Source organism: Choloepus didactylus, chromosome 15, assembly GCF_015220235.1.
Source record: "Choloepus didactylus isolate mChoDid1 chromosome 15, mChoDid1.pri, whole genome shotgun sequence".
NCBI classification, from domain to species: Eukaryota; Metazoa; Chordata; class Mammalia; order Pilosa; family Megalonychidae; genus Choloepus; species Choloepus didactylus.
Window position 1 is genome coordinate 42,343,103 of NC_051321.1, and position 16,860 is coordinate 42,359,962.

At 34.6% G+C, this 16,860-nt stretch overlaps 1 protein-coding gene across 7 annotated transcripts in view; it reads left to right on the forward strand.

Annotated features, from left to right (window-relative positions):
- EXOC6 (exocyst complex component 6) overlaps window positions 1–16,860 on the forward strand; it is a 228,740-nt gene that overhangs the window by 79,558 nt on the left and 132,322 nt on the right. For all 7 annotated transcript variants that reach the window (XM_037804144.1, XM_037804148.1, XM_037804145.1 and 4 more), the window contains 4 exons: window positions 2,878–3,082; window positions 7,237–7,389; window positions 11,784–11,852; window positions 16,379–16,462. In XM_037804144.1, coding sequence (XP_037660072.1) covers window positions 2,878–3,082; window positions 7,237–7,389; window positions 11,784–11,852; window positions 16,379–16,462 — 511 coding nt within the window. The remainder of the gene's footprint in view (window positions 1–2,877; window positions 3,083–7,236; window positions 7,390–11,783; window positions 11,853–16,378; window positions 16,463–16,860) is intronic.

A 16,860-nucleotide genomic window follows, 5' to 3' on the forward strand; every position in this document is an offset into this window, starting at 1 on the left:
CCCTCAAGGTTATCCATGAGGGTTGGAATCAACTTCTTCCAAACTCCTGTTAATGTTGATATTTTGACCTTCTCCATTGAATCACAAGTGTTCTTAATGGTATCTAGAATGGTGACTCCTTTCCAAAAGGTTTCCAATTGAATTTGCCCACATCCATCAGAGGAATCACTGTCTGTGGCAGCTATAGCCTTATGAAATGTATTTCTTAAATAATAAGATTTGAAAGTTGAAATGATTCCTTGATCCATGATCTGTAGAATGGATGTTGCGTTAGCAGCCATGAAAACAATGTGAATTTCATTGTACATCTCCATCAGAGCTCTTGAGTGCCTGGCTACATTGTCAATGAGCAGTAATATTTTGAAAGAAATCTTTTTTTCTGAGCAGTAGGTTTCAGTGGTGGGTTTAAAATATTCAGTAAACCATGCTGTAAATAGATGTTCTGTCATCCAGGCTTTGTTGTTCCATTTATAGAACACAGGCAGAGTAGATTTAGCATAGTTTTTCAGGGCTCTAGGATTTTCAGAATGGTAAATGAGCATTGGCTTGAACTGAAAGTCACTAGCTGCATTGGTCCCTAATGAGAGTCAGTCTGTCCTTCAAAGCTTTCAAGGCCCACAGTGACTTCTCTCTACCTATCAAAGTCCTAGGTGGCATCTTCTTCCAATATAAGGCTGTTTGGTCTACATTGAAAGTCTGTGTTCAGTATAGACACCTTCATCAATTATCTTAGCTAGTACTTCTAGATTACTTGCTGCAGCTTCTACTTCAGCACTTGCTGCTTCACCTTACACTTTGATTTTATGGAGGTGGCTTTTTTCCTTAAGCCCCATGAACCCTCTGGTAGCTTCAAACTTTTCTTCCTCAGCTTCTTTACCCTCTCAGCCTTCATAGAATTGAAGAGTTAGGGCTTTGCTCTGGGTCAGGCTTTGGCTTAAAGGATGTTGTGGCTGGTTTGATCTTCTATCCAGACCACTAACCTTTTCTCCATACAAGAAGTAAGGCTGTTTCACTTTTTTTTTTTTTTTTTTTTTTTAATTTTTATTCCTGTGCTCACTGGAGTGGCACATTTAATTTCTTTCAAGAACTTTTCCTCAGCGTTCACAGCTTGGCTAACTGTTTGGCACAAAAGGCCTAGCTTTCGTCCTACTTCTGCTATCAGCACTGTAAGATTATTAATTGACCTACTTTCAGTATTGTTGTGTCTCAGGGAATAGGGAGGCCCATGGAGAGGGAAAGAGATGGGGGAACATCCGATTGTGGAGCAGTGAGAACACACAACATTTATCGATACGGTTCCCTGTCTTATATGGGTGTGGTTCTTGGTGGCCCAAAATAATTACAATAGTAACATTAATGATCACAGATTACAGATCACCATAACAGCTATAATATTGAAAAAGTTAAAAATATTGTGAGAATTACCAAGAAGTGACACAGAGACATGAAGTGAGCACATGGCATTGGAAAAATGGCCCTGATAGACTTGCTCTATCCAGGGTTGCTACAAACCTTCAATTTGTAAAAAAAAAAAAAAAAATCACAATATCTGAGGCACAATAAAGCAAAATGCAATAAAACAGGGTATGCCTGTAGTGCACTTTGACGATTGATCTGTTGCATCTAAAATGTTATGAGTTACACAGAAAATATATCTCATTATTTCACTTCATCTAAGTGTATAACATCATAGATATTATCAAAATCACTGTAATTACATTTCTTCCACCTGTATCATCTCTGAAGTATGTTGATAATGACCAGGTGTATATTTTATTCGTTTATGTTATAATAATTGTAATGATTTTTAAATAACCAAGATAAAATTTAGATGGTCTGATTTTTAAATTAGTGGTAGTATTCTGGGGCAACAATTTGCAAAATATACTCTCATTGAGAATATAGGCTAGAAAACCAATAAGTATCTTTTGAACTTACTGGTTTTTTTGACTTATTTATGTATGCTTTTTTTCCTTCACTAGATTTCCTATTTTTAATATCCAATTCATTATGAGGATATAGAATACTATTTGATTAATTTTTTAAAAGTCTTCCACCTACTCTCACATGGATTTGTGGTGGTGAATATTATTCTAGGAAAGTGACAATTTCAGAAAGTCTGGTACTGGTACTAATTAATTATGGTATTTTGGCCAAATTATAGGCTCCTTTGTGTGCCGGTTTTCTCATCTACAGAGTGTTAATAGTAATATCTGCCATAGAATTATACCTCATAGAAATCTCAAGAAAATTAAATTATGAAAATGAAAGCATATGTGAATTTCTATAGGGCATAGGCTATACTTTACTAATTATTGCATATGCAGTATATCACACAGTGCCTTAAAAATAGTAGGAATTTAAACCAGTGGTCTTTCACCTGGTTTTTGTGACACTTAATAATGTTTATAATTGTCTTAAATAATAGGGTAGACATTTTTAAAAAGTTATTTAAAATAAATCTTTACTATATTAAGTATGCATTGTGCATCTTTTTGTTGGTAATGGTGTGTGAATGGGACAGATATTATGAAGTGACATATAAAATAGAACCAAATATTTGCAACTCAGGAATTTATTATACATAAAATTATTATACATAAATTTATATATAAAAATTTAAGGTTTTGTGATGATGATGATAATACTCATGATGTTTTAAATTTAGATGAAGTAAAATAAGGAAATTATGTATGTCAATGTAAGCCATGAATTTTCAGCCTGCAACTTGTTCATAGGTTTATAGTTTGTGCTTAGTAAATAGAAATCAATGTTACTTTTACTTATTTTAACTGTAACTATATCCCTTTTGATGTGAGTGTTATATTGATTAATCTTTGGACTTGTAAAACTAATTTTTTTTTAAACTTCCCACAGGTATTATTCTGCTCTAAAAACCATGGAACAATTAGAGAATGTATACTTTCCCCGAGTTAGTCAATACCGGTTTTGTCAGCTAATGATAGAAAATCTTCCTAAACTCCGTGAAGATATTAAAGAAATCTCCATGTCTGATCTCAAAGACTTTTTGGAAAGCATTCGTAAACATTCTGACAAAATAGGTGAAAAGGCAATGAAACAGGTGAGATGAAAAAGGAAGATTTTAATTTAATGTTCTTTAATAATCTAGAAAATAGAATATATTCAAAGTTTACTTTTTTATATATAAATGCTTATTTTGTTTAGTGCTACCTTTTCTTATATTTCTTGGTTCTTGTTTAGAATGGACATCATGAGGGTTTTCTTTTCATCTGTAGTTACCTTTTAGTTAAGTCAGTCTAACTTGAATTCATCAGTTACTGACCGGCTGAACTCTCATTAATTTCCCCCATGGATGTGGTGTTACATTAACCTTTGTCAGCACCTGATCCAGTATGGAATTAAAAAATGGCAGCCACAGAGGCAAGTGCTAAGGTACTACATTGCTCTCTCTCTCTCTTTTTTTAAAATTTAATTTTATTGAGATATATTCACATACCATACAATCATCCGAAGTGTGCGATCAGTTGTTCACAGTACCATCATATAGTTGTGCATTCATCACCCCAATCAATTTTTGAACATTTTCTTTGTACCAGAAAAAGTAAAACTAAGAATAAAAAATAAAAATAGAAAAGAACACCCAAATCATCACCCCCACCCTATTTTTCATTTAGTTTTTTGTCCCCATTTTTCTACTCATCCATCCATACACTGGATAAAGGGAGTATGATCCACAAGGCTTTCCCAATCACACTGTCACCCCTTGTAAACTACACTGCTATACAATTGTCTTCAAGAGTCAAGGCTACTGGGTTGCCGTTTGATAGTTTCAGGTATTTACTTCTAGCTATTCCAATGCATTAAAACCTAAAAAGGGTTATATATATAGTGCATAAGAATGCCCACCCGAGTGACCTCTTGACTCCATTTGAAATCTCTCAGCCACTGAAACTTTATTTTGTTTCATTTCACATCCCCCTTTTGGTCCAGAAGATGTTCTCAATCCCACGATGTCGGGTCCAGATTCATCCCCGCAAGTCATATCCTGCATTGCCAGGGAGATTTACCCCCCTGGGAGTCAGATCCCACGTAGAGGGGCAGGCAGTAAGTTCACCTGAGTTGGCTTAGCTATAGAGAGAGAGGGCCACATCTGAGCAACAAGGAGGTACTCAGGGGGAGACTCTTAGGCACAATTATAAGCAGGTTTAGCCTCTCCTTTGTAGTAATAAGCTTCATAAGGGCAAGTGCCGTGATAGAGGGCTCGGCACATCAAACTGTCAGTCCTCAATGTTTGTGAAAATATAAGCAACAATCCAAGTGAGGAAGGCCACCATCTCTGCATTTTCTCCCAGCTCCTCAGGGGGCCCTGCATATATATTTTTATTCTCTGCCCAAATTACTTTGGGATGTATCGCTATTTCACACTAACCTATGCAAACCTACCAGGTCTCACTTCCTTTTGAAAGTTCCATGTAATTGTGGTATTTGAACAAATTGTACGAGTTGAATTGTTTAGGAAATATAGCTCTTGCACCAACTAACCATCTCTTCCCTTGGTCTCACATTGAGGTTTTAAAGCGCAGTCAGTATTGTCCTTTACACTTTGGTCTGATTTGCCCTAGTCCTAACCACATCTGCTTCATTCATATCTCTAGTTGAAGTCTGGACTCTTTTTCAGCTTTTTTAACAGTTGCTATATGTTCTAATACTGACATTCATATCTGCTGAGTTCTAGCTCTGAGTTTCAGGTGTCACACAGATACCCAGTGTTCTAGAGACCAGTGAGGAGAGATGCTTACTTTTTCCTCAGTGCATATATTTCTATTGTTGTGCTTGTCATACTGTGTTACAATGGCTTATTTGTGCAACTAGACTGTAAGTTCTTTGAGGGAATGATTATGTCCTATTTACTTCTGCCTTCCTGGGATCTAGCATTGTGCCTAACATGAGTGGTACAATGAGTTATTATTATTATTATTTACCAAGTTTAAAGCTCAGTTTTAGATTCTTTATGGAAAATTTTAAAAGTAGAAGACAGCCTTGCATGTGTAGATTTTTTAAATTCTATTGTGAGACATGAATCCACTATGAGTAAAATCACATGTTGAATTAGCATTAAATCTCTAAAATATATATTCATCTTCTAACATTTTCTACACTATATTCCCTGGCATACATTTTATTAGTGTTCTTTAGGGGAAAACAGAGGACTATATGGTTAAATAAGTTTTAGAGACCTGGGTTAAATGAAGTTAAGCAGGTTTTTTTACTTATGAATTGTAAATCTCCTAGGAGATACAATATGTAATATTTATCTAGCTCAATGGAGAATACAACTTTTTTTCAAGGAGTATCTGTTGATATCATGTAAAAAATTAGTTTTGTTAATAACACAATTCAGAAGCAATACTCTAAATGATTTTATATTCTGAATACATGAAATCATTGACAAAGTTAATTTGGGCACAGAGGGAGAAAGATGATTCTATTTTTCTCAGTGTGTAGGTTTATGATGGCAATGGAGGAGTAGGAACAGTGATTTTTTTCTAAGTACAAGCCTGTGTAGGGTAGTCAGGTTCAAAGTCTAGGTGAGGGAAGAGTCAGATTACTGCACATTGCATTGTCTGATAACGGTTGGAGAAGATCTGCTTAGCAGTCTTGTATACCTAACAGAGAATTCACCCCAAAAAAGGCAGTGGGTGCCCTTTCTACATGTTAACTGAACAGAGTAGCTACAACCTGAAACACGTAAAAACAGAAGGAATGTCCCACTGATATTCAGGGTATAAGAAAATTCAAATCCTGGGAGTAAGCCTCTATTTTTTTCTATCTAGTAATGAAGTTCTGATAGTGAAGTATCATTAAAATGTATAAGATAAAGTATAAGGCTCCTTAACTTCTTGGTCAGTAAAAATGTTCATTTTTGTTGCTGTTCAAGTCAATTATGAGTTAACAACTTCTGCATTTTTAGTCTTCAAAAAATTTGGTATTTTCAGTGGGAAATGAAATAAGCTTGCAACTTGATGCTGTAGTTTGTTTTGTGAGATTTCAAGGAGTTGGGTTTATGACCAAATTGTGAACCAGTCCCTGTAACCAACATACGCATATATGGACTCAGGAAGTACATGGTTCCATATATTTCAAGGTTTCATACCGAAAGTATGGTGGATGAACAAAACCATCTTAAAAAAAAACCAAAAAGGGCTGATGAAGAAACCTTGAAGGCGCTACATTGAGTGAAATAAGTTAGACACATAAGGATAACTATTGCATGGTCTCACTGATATGAACTAATTATAATATGTAAACACATAGACATGAAATATGAGTTAACAGGATCTAGAACAAGGCTAAAGAATGGGGAATGGTTTCTTATTATGAGCAGAATGTTCAGCTAGGTTGAACCTAAGTGTTTGGAAGTGGACAGAGGTGACAGTAGCACATTACTGTGAGAATAACTAACAGTTCTGAATGGTGTGTGAATGTGGTGGCAAGGGGAAGCTTCAAGTCACATATGTCACCAGAAGGAAAGTTGGAGGTTAAAAGATGGGAATGTATAAAACAGTGAATCCTGTGGTGGGCAATGTGATTAACTATACAAATATTAGAAATCTCTTTCATGAACTAGAACAAAAGTATGACACTATAACTAGAAGCTAATAATAAAGGGGTATATAGGGAAAAAATATACCTATTGCAAACTATGTACTACAGTTAACAGTATTTTAACATTCTTTCATCAACAGTAACAAATGTACTGTACCAATACTATGAGTCAGTAATGGAGGAGGGGTGGTTAGGGGTATCGGAGGATTTAAGTTTTCTTTTTTTGTCTTTATTTTGTTTCTGGAGTAATGGAAATGTTCTAAAAATTGGAAAAAAAATTAATTGTGGTGATAGATGCACAGCTATATGATGGTACCGTGGGCAATTGATGGTGCACTTTGGATCTTTGGATAATTGTATGGTATGTGACCAATCTCAATAAAATTAAATTAAAAAAAAATACAGTCCAGAGAATCAACAAAGCCAAACATTTTATTCTTAGTCTTTTCAAAAAATATTGATAAATCCCTGCAACACTGTTCAGAAAAGATGAGAATAGACACAGATCATGAATTTTAAAAAGGAACTTCACTACAGATCCTACACCTATAAAACATTAAAAGGATAAAATATAATGAACAAATTTTTGAACAAATTTTGACCTTGATAAATTTTGAAATAATATGAATTTTTCTTTTTCCAAAATAGGCACAGCAGCAGAAAACTTTCAGTGTTCTGCAGAAGCAAACTAACATAAAATTTGGGAAGAATACGTACATAAATAGTGGTAGAATTCCAGCAGAAAGGAATGAAATTGTATTGAAGCATGCACTTGAGGAAGAGGATGAGAATGAAGAAGAGGTGATGGGATTTCTTTCTTATTTTATTATGGGGTAATTTTTTTCTTTGGGGCCATACTGTACATCTATATGATGTTCAGTCTTCCCATATGTAAGTGGAATTTATGTAAAGTAGTTTGTAATGAGCTGTTAGGGCAATGAAGTCATCTGAAATATTAGACTATATAATGTGACAAACAGGACATATTGTAGATTATATTTGTAAGCCCTAGATAGTTGCAGTAAAAGTGTAAATCTAATGAATTTTTGTAGTCATCACTCATTTATCATATTTGAATTATCTGTGGCAAAATTTTAATTTTGTGATGGCTTGACCTTGCCATTTAGACTAATTATGGATAGCTTACCTTTTTTTTCTGCAATTGGTGCTGAGATAATAAAAATGAATTCTAAAATGATTGAAGTTAAGTTTTTTTATTTCTTAACAAAGTCCTAATAAGTCTGCAAACCATGAAATTGTCCTTAAGTATTTAATTTCTTTCATCTCTATATCCAAATTCATTCTGTAGTTCATTGCTTATTTTATTCTCTCCACAAAATCTTCTGTTGAGCCTATCTTCATCTTTTCTTTTGAAATCCCTTTGAACGGAGTTAATATTATAGGGAACTCGATTATTCGCATTAGAAGATTTGCCCTGTCAATAAGATTTTATGGACCTACTTGAGACAAAGTAAGAACTTTTAGTTGATTGATAAAAGGAGCTATATGAATATGTGCCCATGGCTTTCTCTGTGATTGGGGGAACCACTCAGTTTCAGTGTATAAATTTTTACCACATATTTTTAGATGAGACTACACACACACAACACACACATGCGTGCACACACACACACACACACGTGGTGAATGTTTGGTATAGTACTGAATACAGACAAGTGAATGACCTTGGATGGTTTAATGTCTTTCAAATGTGAATTAGTTAGTGTGTCTTGATAGGTTCCTTGAATTTAAATAAATGTTTCTGAAATCAACTTTTCTGTTCTGAATTCAGGATGGTGAAACCAGACTATCAGTCTTGTTACCTCAATTTTTCTTAGCCTGTTTTATATAACTTTAACTGCTAGAAGCATTACAATCATGCCTTACCCCAAACCCATACTCTTAGAGTGACTTAGTTGTTTCCTTATTCTTTATCTCTCAGATACATTCTACTACTGCTACATTTCATCTCTATCATTTTCCTTGTCTCTACTGTTAAAGACTCATGCTAGGCTCTGCTTTATTTCTTTTCTGTCATAAGACTCCTTACTTTCAAACTTTTCTTTCTATTCATACTAGCCTCAATTTTAACTCCCTCAAACCAGCATACCATTTGCATCCTGCATGTGAATCAGATTCAACTTTTAATTTAAATGCAGAGTCCCATATCTGGATTTGATAGAGATATGCTGTCTTGGCCCACTTTCCTTAACTGCTTATAACTCAGATCCTCCTATTACATCTAATTTGATCCCTTTTCTGCGTATCTGTTAATTTTCCGTTTACATATTCTATTTCCATGTAATCTCCATATTATTTTTGTCAACTAGTTATATCTTGTAGTGGCCCACTAAATCATTATTTTGCAAATTTGAGTACTTTAATATATTCTTTTTTTTTAAGTTGTTTTTTTAAGTGAACAATTATGTATAAAATATAGGATTTCCATGTACCACCCATGACAAACACTTTGCATTGGTGTGGAACATTTGTTACAATTCATGATGGCACATTCTTATAATTGTACTATTAACTAAAGCCCATGGTTTAATTTAGGGTTTACTGTTTGTGAATTTTTTAAAAAATTTTATTCAGTTACCAAATATACAATCTAATATTTCCTCTTTTAGTCATAGTCATATATATATTTCAGTGCTGTTAATTGCATTTGCAAGGTTGTGCTACCCTTACCCCCATCCGTTAACAAAATATTTCCATCATTCCAAATAGTAACCCTGTATATTTTAAGTCTTGACTTCTCATTTCCTGTCCCCACCCCGTCCCCTAGCAACCTGTTCCCTGGATTCTGACTCTGTGTGTTTGCTTTTTCTAATTGTTTGAGAACAGTGAGATCATACAATATATATCCTATTGTGTCTGGCTTATTTCACTGAACATGATGTCTTAAAGGTTCAAATATGTTGTCACATGTATCAGGACTTCATTCCTTTTTATGGCTGAATAATATTCCACTGAAGGTATATACCACACTTTGTTTACCCGTCTATCAGTTGATGGACACTTGGGTTGCTCCATCTTGGGCAATTGTGAATAATGCTGCTGTGAACATTGGTGTGCAAATATCTGTTTGAGTCCCTCCTTTCAGTTCTTTTGATTGTATAACTAGTAGTGGGATTGTTGGGTCATATGGTAGTTCTATACTTAGCTTTTGGATGAACTGCCAAATTATCTTCCAAAGTGGCTGCACCATTTTACATTGCCATCAGCAATGAATGAGTGTTCCTATTTCTCTGCATCCTCTCCAACACTTGTAATTTTCCATTTTTATAATAGCAGCCATTCTAATGGGTGTGAAATGGTATCTTATTGTGACGGATTTGCATTTCCCTGATAGCTAATGATGTTGAACATTTTTTCGTGTGGTTTTGGCCATTTGTATATCTCCTTTGGAGAGATCTAATATAGTCTTGATGATCTGCGAATTCTTTAAGACAATTTTAAAGTTATGTTTTTATTGTGAAAATCTAAAATAATTAGTTCATTCTAAAATTACAAAAAAGGATTTAATACCTGTTCTAGTTTGCTAATGCTGCCGGGATGCAAAATACCAGAAATGGATTGGCTTTTATAAAGGGTGTTTATTTGGTTGCACAGTTACAGTCTTAAGGCCATAAAGTGTCCAAGGTAACACATCGACAATTGAGTACCTTCACTGGAGGATGGCCAGTGGTGTCTGGAAAACCTCTGTTAGCTGGAAAGGCACGTGGCTGGTGTCTGCTCCAAGTTCTGCTTTCAGAATGGCTTTCTCCCAGGACATTCTTCTCTAGGCCACAGCTCCTCTTCAAAATGTCACTCTTGGTTGCTCTTGGGGCGTTTGTCCTCTCTTAGCTTCTTCGGAGCAAGAGTCTGCTTCCAAAGGCTGTCTTCAAACTGTCTCTCATCTGCAGCTACTCTCTCAGCTTCCGTTTGTTTTTCAAAATGTCCCTCTTGGCTGTAGCAAGCTCGCTTTCTTCTGTCTGAGCTTATATAGTGCTTCAGTAAACTAATCAAGGCCCATGCTGAATGGATGGGGCCACACTTCCAGAAATTATCCAGTGAAAGATATCGCCCACAGTTGAGTGATCACGTTTCCACAGAAACATCCAGTCAAAAGTCTCCAACCCAATCAACACCAATAAGTTTCCTGCCCACACAAGACTGCATCAAAGTTAATGGCGTTTTGGGAGACACAATACATCCAAACCAGCACAATACCTAAATGAAGTGTTTGTGTTAAACGATGATTGACAACATGATGCTCTTGTTCAAAGATTTTTCAGTAGTTGCTCAAATAGAGATACGTGGTGGGAAATTGACTTATCACAGGAAACTCTGTATATAGAATGCCAAATTCAGAAGAGCAGTGGTAACCAGGACCACTGGCTATGTTGTTAATATAACAACATTAAATTAATATTGTCGGTTTTGTAGTTTTGTTAGCTTTTTAAAAGTTTGTTTGGTATTGTATAAGACATAAATACACAAGGAAGTTATACATAGTGTTGATGTTTGTTCGTATCTCAGTAACATTATAATAAAAATAATTTAAATGCATGCTGGGGATACATAGGAATAGAAATGTGTTCCTTTGAGCACATATATTCTCTAGTTTGAGAAATTTATACTATTATATTTCATTTCAAAGGTGCATTTTTTTCACGTAATATCTCAGAATTTGGGAAATTTCTTAAAACTGATGGTGTCACAATTTCAGTTTGTAGCATTTTTTTTTCTTTCTTTCTTTAGTGGTCCATAAAATCATAGTGATGGTGCCTTCAATTCAGTGAAATAATGGTAAATTATATGAATTTGCTGCCTAAAAAAGAGACTTTGTCTATAGCCAAATCATAAATCCACCATCTTTACCAGATGCCACAAAGGGTATCTGGTTATTCATACCAGTTTTCTGGGAATCTACCAAGCATGTTAAATATATACATTCTCTTCCCTTCTGTTACTTTATGATCTGAAACAATGAACAATGATGGTAAACATATCAAGAATTAACTACTGAAAAGTGACACAACAAAATTCAAAAAACATTTTATTTATATTGGGTGCTTTCTGTGAGAGGATTGAATAAATGTTATAACATGAAGTCCATGAATTTCCTTGTCTGTCTTTAAGTTTGTATTACTCAGTAAAGGACTAATAGTTTGACCTATAGTTTAAAAGAAAATGGTTTTATTTTTCAGGTCTTAACTGTTCAGGATCTTGTTGATTTTTCCCCTGTTTACCGGTGTTTACATATTTATTCTGTTTTGGTAAGTATCTTTTGGTTATGTATGTATATATGCGTGAGTGTGTTTTGTGTGCACACATACATGTGTGTATGTATATGTGTGTGTATATATATAAATATACATAAATGCATTTTAGGCTTCCTTTTTAATTGGGCTGACTGCAAGTTCAGAGAGTTATAAGTCTTCATGTAACAACTATTTATGAAATATCTATTGAGTCTAAGGCACTTATATTTTTTTAATGTTCAAATGATATACCACTTCATATATATATAAAAGCCTTGTAATAGCATACTTCTGCTTCTCCTTTCTTGCCTTTGTGCTTTTGTTGTCTGCCAGTTTACTTCTGAGTAATTTAGTTCTCCATATATTTACTCAACACTACATATTCTTATTTTTGCCTGAACAGTTGATTTTCTTTTTTATAATAGCTTTATTGAGATATAATTCACATGCCAAAAAATTCACCCTTTTAAAGTATATACTTCAATATTTTTTTTAGCATGTTCACAAATGCGTAACCATTTCCAGTATCTAATTCCAGAATGTTTCATCACCCCCAAAAGAAACCCCTTACCCATTAGCAGTTCCTCCCCATTCTCCCCTTATGTCAGCCCCTGGGACCTCTAATCTCTTTCTGTCTCCATGGATTTCCTGTTCTGGACATTTCATACAATTAGAATCATACAATATGCAGCCTTTTATTTCTGGCTTCTTTCTCATATGTGGAAGGTTAGGTTATTGATTTGAGATAATTTTCTTTCTCAGTGTAAGTGTTTACAGCTATAAATTTCCATCTAAGCATTTTAGCTGCAACTCATAAGTTTTGATATGTTGCATTTTCATTTTCATTCCTCTCAAAGGATTTTCTAATTTCCCTTGTGATTTTTTCTTTGACAGATTGTTTATTAAGAGTATTTTATTTAATTTTCACGTATTTGTGAAATAAAAGTGTTCTCTGGAAGGTGCTGCAAACAATATCCACAATGTAGCTTATCCTTTTTAAGGCTTTGAGAAATCCTAAGAGCTTGTATGAGTTTTCTCAGCTGACCATATCCCAAACTTTTTAAGTATAGTGATTGTTGTTCTTAGAATACTGGATATTAAATGTAGTGTGAGAAATGCTGCTGTAGTTGCTTTAAGATATGCTAAGGCTTTCCAAGGGGTCCCAAGCTAGAAATTTTAATGAAATAATTTCTAGAGCCTCAGCTTTTTCCTAAAAATGGTTTGTTTGGGGACCCCAGCTTACCTTCACAATGGACTCATCTTACTGTGGGTATGGCTGTTCTGGCCAGATGCCCTTGGATCCCTTTTTATAAGAGCTGTAAATTCCTCGGAGTTTATTACCGCCCCTACCCCAGATTATTAGAGAAGTTGTGGGTTTACAGAGCAATTATGTGTAAAATACAGGATTCTCGTAAACCACCCCACCACCAATACCCTGTATCGTTGTGGAACATTTATTACAGTTGATGATAGCACATTTTTGTAATTGTACTATTAATTAAAGCCTATGGTTTAACTTAGAGTTCACTGTGTAGTGTAGTTCCATGGATTTTTTAAAAAATTTTTGTTCTTTTACCATATATACAATCTAACATTTCCCCTTTTAATCATATGCATATATCTATGTATATATATTTCAGTGCTGTTAATTGAATTCACAGTGTTGTGCTACCATCACTACCATCCAGCACTAAAACATTTCCATCATTCCAAACAGGAACCCTGTATGTTTTAAGTCTTAATTTCTCATTTCCTATCCCCACCTTGTCCCCTGATAACATATATTCTAGATTCTGACTCTATAGGTTTGCTTATTCTAATTATTTCATATCATTGAGATCATGTAGTACTTGTCCCTTTGTGTCTGGCTGATTTCACTCAACATGATGTCTTTAAGGTTCATCCACGTTGTTGAATGTATCAGAACTTCATTCCTTTTCACAGCTGAATACTATTCCATTATATGTATATACCATATTTTGGTTATCCATTCATTGGTTGATGGACACTTGGGTTGTTTCCATTTTTTGGCAGTTGCGAATAATGCTGCTATGAACATTGGTGTACAAATATCTATTTGCGTTTCTGCTCTCTTTTCTTTTGGGTATATACCTAGTAGCAGGTCATATGGTAATTCTGTACTTAACTTTCTGAGGAGCTTCAAACTGTCTTCCACAGCAGCTGCACTATTTTACATTGCCACCAACAATGAGTGTTCCTGTTTCTCCACATCCTCTCTCACAATTGTAATTTTCTGTTTTTTTTTGTTGTTGTTGTTGTTAACAACAGTCATTCTAATGAGTGTGAAATGGTATCTCTTTGTGGTTTTGATTTGCATTTCCCTAATGGCTAATGATATTGCTCATCTTTTCATGTGGTTTCTGACAACCTGTATATCTTTTTTGAAGAGATGTCTATTCAAGATTTTTGCTCATTTAAAAATTTGATTGGTTATCTTTTTGTTGTTAAGTGGAAGGGTTTCTCTATATATTCTGGGTATTAATCCTTTATCAGATATGTGGTTTCCAAATATTTTTGCCCATTGTGTAGGTTGTTTTACTTTCATGATAAAGTCCTGATGCACAAAAGATTTTAATTTTGGTGAGGACCCATTTATCTGTTTTTTGTTGTTGTTACTTGTGCTTTGTGTGTAAAGTCTAAGAGACTATTGCCGAGCATAAGGTCTTGAAGATGCTTTCCTACATTTTCTTCTAGGAGTTTGATAGTTCTGGCTCTCATATTTAGGTCTTTGATCCATTTTGAGTTGATTTTTGTATTAGGTATGCGGTAGAGGTCTTCTATTTTTTGCAGACGGAGATCCAGTTTTCCCAACACTATTTGTTGAAGAGACCATTCTCTCCCAATTGAGTGGTCTCTGCCCTCTTGTCAAAAGTCAGTTGGCCATAAATGAAAGGGTTGTTTTATGAGCTCTCAGTTTGATTCCATTGATCTCTGTGTCTGTCCTTATGCCAGTACCATGCTGTTTTGATTACTGTAACTTTGTAATAAGTTTTAAGATTGGGAAGTGTGAGACTTCCAATTTAACTTTTCTTTTTCAAGATGGCCTTGGCTGTTTGGGGCCCCTTATACTTCCATTTATATTTAATGATTAGCTTTTCTGTTTCTGCAAAGATGGTTTTTGGAATTTTGATTAGGATTGCATTGAATCTATAAACTGCTTTAGGTAGTATTGACATCTTAGTGATATTTTAGTCTTCCAATCCATGAACACAGAATGTCCTTCCATTTATTTAGGTCTTCTTTGATTTCTTTCAGCAGTTCTATAATTTTCTGCATGCAAGTCCTTTCATCCTTGGTTAGATTTATTCCTAGATATTTGATTCTTTTAGTTGTTATTGTCAATCGAATATTTTTCTTGATTTCTTCTTCTGATTTTTCATTGCTTGTTAGATAAATACTACTGATTTTGGGGTGTTGATCTTGTACCCTGCTACTTCGCTGAATTCATTTATTAGCTCTAGGAGCTTTGTTATGGATTTTTCAGGATTTTCTGTTTATAGGACCATGTCATCTGTAATAGGAGGAGTTTCATTTCTTCCTTTCCAGTTTGGATTCCTTTTATTTTTTTTCTTGCCTAATTTCCAGTACATTGTTGAATAATAGTTTTTCTAACAGATTTAGAGTCAAGTGGGGAAGATAGATCTTTGTAGCCCAGTATGGTAGCCACTAACCATGTGTGGATATTTAAATAAAAATTAAGTAAAATAAAAGATTCAGTTTCTCAGCCCCATTAGCCACATTTCACATACTCAATGGCTACAAGTGTCTACCATATTGGACAGTGAAGATACAGAAAATTTCTATCATCACAGAAAGTTCTTTTGGACAGAGCTGAAATAAACTAGCAATCAGGAAATTTCAGACTGTGTGATAAGTTCTATGATAGCAGTACAGGTTACTGTGGGATGGCAAAGAGAATTACAAGCTCTTGGGAAGTTTGGGAAGGCTTCCTAAAGGAAGTGACATCTGTGGTGAGCTTTAGTAAAAGTCATGCAAGGAAAGGAAACTGGGAAGCATATTTCAGGAGTAGACTGCACAAAAACCTGGAAGTGAAAAGGGTAAGGTTTCTGAATATACTTAGAGTTCAGAATGTTTGGGGCACAGATTTTGGGTGTGGGATAAGAAGTGGCAAGAGTGAGGCAAGGGGATGGAGAAAGATGCCAGATCATTTAGAGCCCGTGTTCGGAAGTTTTGGCTTGACAGCTAATTTCTTTATTTAGTTTCTCTCATTGATAACCATACTGTGATTTGGTCAGTCAAAAATCTTTAAAGCTTAAGTGGTAAGTTGGGCAAATGTCAACTGGTTGAATCTAACTTTAGCCTTTCTAATTGACATGATACCAAACAAGGTTATTGTCTTTGAAACTTATTGCCAAAAACTTGTTCTTGATATTCAACGTGAAATACACTCAGCATTTATATTCTAGTTGTTGGAAAATGAAAAAGTACCCTTGGGGAAACACAGTCTGTTTAGCTGTGTGTGTATACTTTTTTTCATTACTCTGTTAATATTATTTTAGGGTGATGAGGAAACATTTGAAAATTATTACCGAAAACAAAGAAAGAAACAGGCAAGACTGGTGTTGCAACCCCAGTCAAATATGGTAAGTATGTAAAAATATTGAATTGAGTATGTTGTCACTTTTTCTTCCCTTACTTTGTTTTAATTTCTTTATAGCTTGTATCCCTTTTCATTCAATAATAAATATTTATTGAAAACCTACCATTTCCAGTCATTGGTTTAGGTGCTGTGAGTACAGCAGTGAACAAAATTCTAAGTTCCTTCTCGCATGAGCTTACAATCTTTTAGGGAAGAAAGAGGGTGAATAAATAAAATATACAGTGAATAAATAAAAAGATAAAGAAATTAAATCTATAAAATGCCAAGGAGTGATAATTATTATGAAGAAGGGGAAATTCGTTTTTGACAATATGGTGTTCTGTGTACCTTAATAAACCTTCCTACTGAAGACATAACTAAAGATGCTGGATAAAATATTTT